General features: G+C 37.0%; 1 protein-coding gene across 1 annotated transcript in view; it reads left to right on the plus strand.

Annotated features, from left to right (window-relative positions):
• Positions 1-430: 430 nt before the first annotated feature.
• Positions 431-8,784, plus strand: part of ZNF81 (zinc finger protein 81) — a 103,215-nt gene continuing 94,861 nt past the window's right edge. Inside the window, exon 1 of the mRNA XM_014585356.2 lies at positions 431-726. Coding sequence (XP_014440842.1) covers positions 581-726 — 146 coding nt within the window. The 5' untranslated portion in view covers positions 431-580. The remainder of the gene's footprint in view (positions 727-8,784) is intronic.

Below are 8,784 nucleotides of genomic sequence, written 5' to 3' on the forward strand. Positions count from 1 at the left end.
CATATCAAAATTATTATCATTGGTATATACTTTTATTTTAGTTAGGGTAGAGGGAGTGGGAGATAGGATAGATTATAGGAGCATGCAAACCTACAGCCAAACGCCATAAGCACAGCAGGGGAAGATCCAAGACTGACCTCTCCCCTTTCCCCACCCTGTGGTATATCCTAGTAGGGCTTGAACGACTGTGATTTCTTCCCCCTTTACTCTCGTGGTATGTTCCAGGAGAGGCCTGTAACCAACCAACCAGCCTTTTCCGTCTGGTATTACACAGAGCCATAATACAGGTCCCCAAGAGCCCTCCTCCAGTAAGCCCGCCCAGAAAAATGTCCCCACCCCCACTCCCTGCCACCAGTGGGACAGCTCCACGCCTCCCTTCTGAGTTTACTGGAGCCCTCATCCTCACTACGTGACGGACACTCCTCCAACATGGCGTACCCTTTGAAGAAGCGCTTCCGGGCGCGGCCATGTTCCCCTCCTGACAACGCTGCGTTGGATCCCAGAACGCCTGAGAGCCACGACTCCGTAACATCGCCATGTTAACTCTTGGCTGACTGAGGCTTCGAAAGTGGCTTTGCACATGCGCAAATCCCTCCTCCCGGTGGACAGCCCCAAAGCCCAACAAGGGGCGGTGCTAGGGGTGGTGACCGGAAGCGATTGCGGTTCCCTGCAGCGGTTTAATAGTTGTCTGGAGGATTCAAGGTTCAGTGCTGGAGGGGTGTGGAGGTGATGGGGGCCGGGGAGAGTGAGTGCTTGGAATTCTGTGTGATCAGTGATGGAATCATTTGTCATAATTTGAGTTGGCTGATTTGCTCATTATTTTGCAGGCTCTTCTTTCTGATATCAACGTTAAGGTCTTAAAGTTCACTCTAAGACCCATTGGGTTTGGTGCATTGTTTTAAGTGTTTTGAAAGAGTTAATAATTTGGCTTTTACCCAGGAGTTGTGTAGAAGGGCGCTTTCAATTTACAAAAGTTTATCTTTTAATGGATTGCAAATGTCAGTTTTCTATGTCAGAAAAATGTCTTCGTGAAGCTTATTTCTTGAAATGTAAGAAGACTTAGGGCCTACTTTGTGATGAAATTTTAGAAATGATCTCTATATAACTCAAAAGCAGTATTTAACAATTTGTCGGTTGTATCCTGCAAAATTTATCTTTTTAATTTATATTTTAATTTTGTCTGCTTCTTCTATTACTCAAAGGAGAAACTGTCCACTATGAGGGTGATTTTTCATTTTCTGCTTGCTGCTGTCATTGGTCCATTGTGAGTTTTCCTAGAAAGTGTGAGGCTTAGGTCTGTATGGATTTATTTGATTATGGATGGCTAGTTATTCAAGCACCATTTGTTGAAAAGACTATCCTCCCTCTATTGACTAATTTTTCACCTTTGTTAAAAATAAATTGGCCATAGAGTGTAGGGGTTCTTTCTGGATTCTCCATTCAGTTTAATTGATCTATGTGTCTATCTGTTTGCCAGGGTACCACCTGTCTTGATTACTGTGTCTGTATAATAAGTCTTGAATTGGATAGAGTGATTTTTTCCACTTTATTTTTTTCACAAAATTGTGTTATCTTTTAGTTCCTTCATCATGCACATTTTAGAATAATCTTGTCTCTGTCTACAAAACATCTTGCTTAGGTTTGTATTGCAATTGCATTAAGCCTGTTATCAACTTGGGAAAAAATTATGTATTAACTCCATCATTTTCCAATCCATGTACATTGTATGTCTCTATTTAGATCTTGATTTCTTTTCAAGAGCATATTATGATTTTTAGCATAGAAGTTCTGTACATGTTTTATTAAGTTTATAGCTAAGGATTTATTTGTGGAAGGAGTGGCTGTAAATAGTATTGTTTCTAAATTTTTTGTCTCTGCATGTTTGCTGCTTCTATATAGGAATACAGCTGAGTTTTGTGTGTCAATCTGGTTTCCTGCAATCTCTCTAAACTAGTAGTTTTTCGTAGATTCTTTGAGTTTTCTTCACCATCATGTCATATACAAACAGGGACAAATTAGTTTCTTCCTTTATAACCTCTGTCCCTTTTCTTTTCTTGCTTTATTATGTGGGCTAGAACTTTTAGTACTGTGTTGAATAAAAGTGGTGAGAATAGACATCCTTAGTGGTGAGAATAGGCAATCTTAGGGGAAAAGCATTTAGTCTCTTACCATTAAGTAATATGTTAGCTGCAGGTTTTTAATTTTTTTTTAAACATGTCGTTATCAAGTTGAAATTTTCCTCTATTCCTCACTTGCTGGGAGTTTTGTTTATTTGTGTGTGTGTGTGTGTGTGTGTGTGTGTGTGTGTGTGTGTGTGTTTTGTTGGTTTGTTTATTTTTAGAGGTTTTTGCCTTAGGGTGCATGTACTCCCTGGAGACAGAGACAGTAAGAGGGAAAGTGAGAAATTACCCCTCAGAGGGAATGGTCATGCCTCAGCAATCCCCTCTCCTCCATTCTCCTCCTGGAATCTTGGGCACATGCAACCGGCCTGAGTTTCTATTAAGCCACCAGGTTCAAGACCTGAACTGTGGGTGACCAAGTGGGAGTCCAGTGGCATAACCACTATACCATCTGTTGCCCCCCCACCTTTTTTTAAATCATGAATGGGAGTTGAATTTTATTAACTTTGTATGAATTTATATCATCTATTTTTTTTTCTTTTTAAACCTGTTAATATGGGGGCTTACATTGATTTATTTATTTTATAATTGTACCTATGTATGGGGTATAGTGTTATTTTTTAATATAAGAATACAATGTATGATCAAATTGGAGTGACTAGCATATCCACCATCTCAAAGATTTGTCATTTTTTTGTGTCGGGGTACATTACAAGTCCTTTAATTGAGCTAATCTGAGATATATAATAAATTACTGTTGACTGTCACTTTAACACTGGAATTTGTTCATCTTATCTATTTGTAATTTCGAGTCTATTAACAAACATGATTGATGTGTTCATATTGAGCCAGCGGAATAAATCCCACTTGGTTGTGGTATATAATAATTAATTAGCTAATTAATTAGCTAATACTTTCTGTTTTTGAGGATTTTTTACATCAATGTTCATGGGACATATTGAGCTATGGTTTTCTTTTTTTGTATTATCTTTATCTGGTTTTAGTATTCAGATAACATTGGCCTCATAGAATGAGTTGGGTGCTATTTTCTCCCCTTTTATTTTCTGGAAGATACTGTGTAGAATTAGTGATAATTTTTTAAAAATGTTTGGTAGAGTTCTCCAGTGAAATCACTTGCAAGGAACTCAACTGGGTTGTTCAAGTCCTGATGTCCTGAGACTGTCCACCTTCTCTTTCTATCTTTCAGAGTTTTCCTATTTGTTTTTGTTCTGTTGTGTCAATTTTTTTCCAGTCTTTCTACACTCACTAATCTCTTATGTCTGTCTTTTTTTTCTTGTATTAATTTTGTTAATTTACGTTTTACTAAGGAAGCACTTGTTTGCATCAGTATTAAAATATGCTGCTCTACAGTTGTCAGTTGTGCATACTCTTCCATAATGACTGCTTTAAACACTTCACTATATGGGGAAGATTGTCCTCTTCCATTTATATATATGATATATATAAATATACAAACACACACACACACACACACACACACACATATATATATATATATAATTTTTTGACTGTTCTACTTTATCTGGTTGCTAGGGGATTATTTATGGTATAAGTTATTTTAAAAGAACAACTCTTTTCTTCTTTAAATATCTTTGATTTAGTTAAGGAATTATTTATTTAATTAATTAATTATTTTGAAAGGTTTTTGCAATAGGGCGTGTGTGTTTGCCAGAAGGACAGAGAGAGACAGAGAGACATAAAGCAAGAAATCATCCCCCAGGGGGATGGCCACACCACAATTCCCTCTCCTCCATTTCCTCTCAGGATATTGGGCACGTACACACATGCACCTGCCGTGAGTTTAAGCCATCGGATCCGGGACTTGAACTGTGGCTGACTACATAGGAGTTCAGCGACATAGGCATTACGCCAACTGGTGGTCCCGAAGGTTTTAGTTTTAATTACTCCTTGTTTCTGCTGCTGTTTTGCCTCATTTTTTTCCTTATGTTTCAGCTTGAATACATAGTTTATTTTTGTGTTTTATATATACACACACACACACACATATATATGTGTATATATATATTTATATTTTTAAGTTTGTTTTTTTTTGCCATAGGATGTGTGCACTTACTTGAGAGCGACAGAGAGAGAGATAGAGAGAGAACATAAGAAATCACCCCGCAGTGGGGATAGTCACACTGCAATCCCTTCTCCTCCATTCTCCTCTTGGGATCTTGGGCACACATACGCACGTGCTTGGCATGTTTTGTAGGCCACCAGGTCAGGGCCTCAAACCCATGGAGTTGGCCATGTGGGATCAAGTGCCTTAACCACTATGACACCTGCTGGACCTGGGTTATATTTGTTTTTACTTAAAATCGAAGCCACTGAAAGCTATATATTCCTCTGTTAATTAAAACTTTGTATTCCATAACTTTCTGGCAAAATTTATAAAGCTTTCTTTATTGATTTTCTACTTTGATCCTGGGTTATTTAGGAAAAAATTTCTTTCCTTTTCTAAAAAAAATAGATTTACTTGGATATATTTCAATACCATAAAATTCACTCATTTAAAGTATACAGACAGCTCAGTGGAATTTAGTGTATTTACAGAGTTGTACAGCTATCACAATATAATTTTAGAACCTTTTAGCACCCTAAAAGAAATCATGTCCTCATTAGTAGACATTCACTATTTATGCCCCCCCCCCATACCCCTAGCCCTGGGCAACTAATAATCTATTTTCTGTCTGTATTGATTTGATTATTCTAGACATTTCACATAAATGGAATCATAAAATATGTGGTCTTTTGTGACTAGCTCTTTCAATTAGAATAGTGGTTTTAAGGTTTGTGGTAGGAGTCAGTACTTTTTTAAAATTGCAAATCATATTATATTGTGTGGCTATATGAAACTATTTAATCCATTCATCAGCTAATGGATATTTTGGTGGTTTCTATTTTTTGACTACTATGAATAATGCTTCTGTAAATATTTATGTACAAGTTGTGGAGTGGATATGTGTTTTTATTTCTCTCTCTCTTGGGTAGCTACCTAGTAATGGAATGGCTGGGTCATATGATGACTCTATGGTTAGTATTTTGATGAACTGCCAAACTTTTTTATTTTTCTACTTTTATTTTATTAAAAATTTTTTTTGAGAGAGATTTTTGCTACAGAGCATGTTTGCTCACCAGAGAGACAGAAAGAGACAGAGAGACAGAAAGTGAGAAATCATCCCCCAGGGGGATGGACTTGCTGGAATCCCTTCTCCTCCATCCTCCTCTTGAAATTTTGGGCACACACACATAAGTGCCTGGTGTGGTTTTCAAGACACCAAGTCTGGGACTTGAACCACAGTTGACTACATGGGAGTCCAGTGACATAATCATTATGCTACCTGCTGGTCCCTATTAAAATTATTAAAGGGTTTTGTCATAGGATGTATGTGCACTTTCTGGGAGAGGAGAGATACATAGAGAGGGAAAATGAGAAATCAACCCCTGGGGGTATGGCTATGACACAATCCTTTCTCCTGCCTTTTCCTCTTGAAATTTTGGGCACACACACATAAGTGCCTGGTGTGGTTTTCAAGACACCAAGTCTGGGACTTGAACCACAGTTGGCCATGTGGGAGTCTCGTACCTTAACCACCATGCCAACTGCTGGCCCCTCCAAACTGTTTTTCAGAGTGTGCCATTTTACAGTCCTACCAGCAATGTTTGAGATCTGCAGTTTATTCACATCTTGCCAACACTTATCTTTTTTGCTCATTTGAGCCATTTTAATGATGTGGTCTGTAATGAATGGAAGACTTTAGTTTTGATTTGCATTTTCCTAATGACTAATGATATTGAACATCTTTTGCTATAATCACAGACTAACTGTCCATTCCCAACATTAAAAGATTTATCAGATTTTATTTTTGGCCAAGTCATTTGAAGGATTTTTTTTGAAGATTCCATGGATATAAAAGGAAAAAGCATATTATCTTTTCCATTTGTAAAAACTCCCTTTATGTTTTCAAATTTTAACTTGTTTATACCTTTTATTTGTTATATTTATTTATACTAATTTATTTTCTTTCTCATTTCCTCCCCATTCCATTTCTTACTTTTAAGTTTCACTTCATTTTTAAAAAGTTTATTTATTTATTTCTTCCATGAACAAGTGAGACAGAGACAGAAAGACAGTTACCTTCAATAGGGTCTTAATGTGATGCTCCACCCGCAGCCTCAGCCAGCCCCCAGTTATGGGCAGGCATGTGTCCGATGTACTCAGGGAGGTCACAGATAAGAATCTGGGACCTTTTCCATATGGATCAGCCTCACAGAACATCATGTTTTACTGCTGTACCACTGTCTGGCCCCTTCTCTCTATCTCAAGTGGATATTTTCCTTTCTTTTTTTTTTTTTTTTTTTTTTTGCCATATTTTTCTTCAAAATAAATTTGTATGTGCACTCTTTTTTAAAAAAGTGTATGCTACATCTTATTATAAAATAAAAACGCATTCTGCATCTTGTTGTATAACTTACGGAAGGCCGTTTACAAACCTACTCTCAAAAAATAACATAAAATAAGATAGCTGGGGAAATTAGTGTGAAAAGAAAGCTTAGAGCCAACATTTGTGTTCAAATTTAAAATACAAAGTTTATGGCACACATTTTTGTATTAATTTCTTTAAGGTTTGTGCCATAGGGCACGTGTGCTCACCAGAGACAGACATTTCATTATTTCTTTTTAAACAATTCTTTTCTTTGCAGAATTATTTATTTTATTAATTACTATTATTATTATTATTTTGCATGAGTTTTGCCAGAGGAAGATAGAGAGACAGAGAGAGAAAGTGATAAAACAAGCCACCAGGTCTGGGACTTGAACCACAGTCGGCCATATGGAATTCTAGCACCTTAACCACCATGCCACTTACTGGTCCTAGCGCCTCTATTTTTTATGGGAGTAAAATTGTACCTCAACATAGACACAGGGACACCATCTCCTCCTTATTTACCTCCACTGGAGAAACAGATCTAGCTCTAAGTCTACATATTTTAGAAGCAATATGTATATGTGTGTTTGTGTGTATAAATTAATTTAACTTTATTTATTTATTCATTTATTTTAATTTGACCAGAGAGAGACAAAGGAAACTGTCAGGTCTGGGACTCAAACCATGGTCGGTCATGTGGAGTCCAGCGTCCTTAACCACGATGCTACCTGCCGGCCTCAGCAATTTAAAAATTTTAGGGACCAGCAGTAGGTCTAATGGATATGTTGCTGGACTCCCATGTAGTTGACTATGGTTCGATTCCCATACTTGGTGGCTTAATCTCACACTGTGTGTGTGTGCATGTGTGCCCAAGATCTCAAGAAGAGAATGGAGGAGAAGAGACTGCGGTGTGGCCATCCCCCTTGGGGGGTGATTTCTTGCTTTCTGTCTCTCTGGCTCTTTCTGTCTTTCTGGTGAGCGCACGTGCCCTATAGCAAAAAACCTCTCCAAAAATTTTTTAGTCCTCAGCTATTAAATTTCTGTCATGACATGTCTCTTCTGTTTTGAGATACTTTTCATTCCAAATTCACAGTCATATTTTCAACATCTTTTAGGCAGCACCATGCTTATTTTGTACCTATCTTATTTTTTTAAATTTCATTTTGATTTATATATTCAATCACATTATTTAGCTTACAAAGTGAATATTTCACCATGTGAACATTTCTCCCTAGTCCAGTTGATAAAACTATAAAATATCTTTAAAAGATAATACCACATTTCTTTGTCCCATTAATGCTTTGCCTCTCTATTTTTCTTCTAAATGTCCTTCCTTAGACCCTACTCTTTCACACACACTATATCTAGTATTTACATCCATTTACTGTTTTTCTATATCCTTTAGTCAATCAGTCTCAGTCATAGAGGGTGGACACTTGGTGTATATTAAGTAGGGACATACAATGTCTCTCCTTTATAGACTAGCTTGCTTCACTCAGCAGTAAATCTTCCATATTCTTCCACTTTCTGTCAAAAGTCAGGTTTTTTTTTTATGGCTGAATAGTATTCCATACCAAGCTACCTGCTGCCCCTAGCATAATGTTTTTACACTATTTTTTTAGCCCCATTCATGCCTCAAAAAGATACACTCAAATATTCTTACAAAGTTTGTTACATTAGTAAATATAAAAGTGCTAATAAACATTAACTTAGATGTGTAAGTGGAAACTGACAACTAAGAGTTGTATTAGGTCATCAGGAAAATCATGTCTTTTTTTTTTTTTTTTTTAATTTTAGTCATTCTGACTGGGGTTGGGTGGTAACTCATTTTTATTTTGATCTGCATTTCCCTTACAAAGAGGGATGCTGAGCATTTTTTCATATGCCTTTTGGCTATTTCTATGTTATCCTTAGTGTTTTTTTCAACTCATTCTCCCATCTTTTAATAGGGTTCATCATCTTCTTTCAGAACAGCTGGAGTTCCTTGTGTATTCTGATTATCAGTCCCTTATCTGACACATCTTTTACAAAATATTTTCCCATTCTGAGGGCTGTAATTCACACTGATTACTATGTCTTTTGCCATGAAGAAACTTCTTAGTCTGATGTAATACCAGTTGTCTATTTTGGGGATTATGGCCTGTGCTTTTGGGGTCTTATTTAAGAAGTCTTTCACTACCCCCGTGTCTCCCAGAGTTTCCCCAGAGGTT

The sequence above is a fragment of the Tupaia chinensis genome, unplaced genomic scaffold (assembly GCF_000334495.1).
Source record: "Tupaia chinensis unplaced genomic scaffold, TupChi_1.0 Scaffold149648_1, whole genome shotgun sequence".
In the NCBI taxonomy this organism is placed as follows: domain Eukaryota; kingdom Metazoa; phylum Chordata; class Mammalia; order Scandentia; family Tupaiidae; genus Tupaia; species Tupaia belangeri.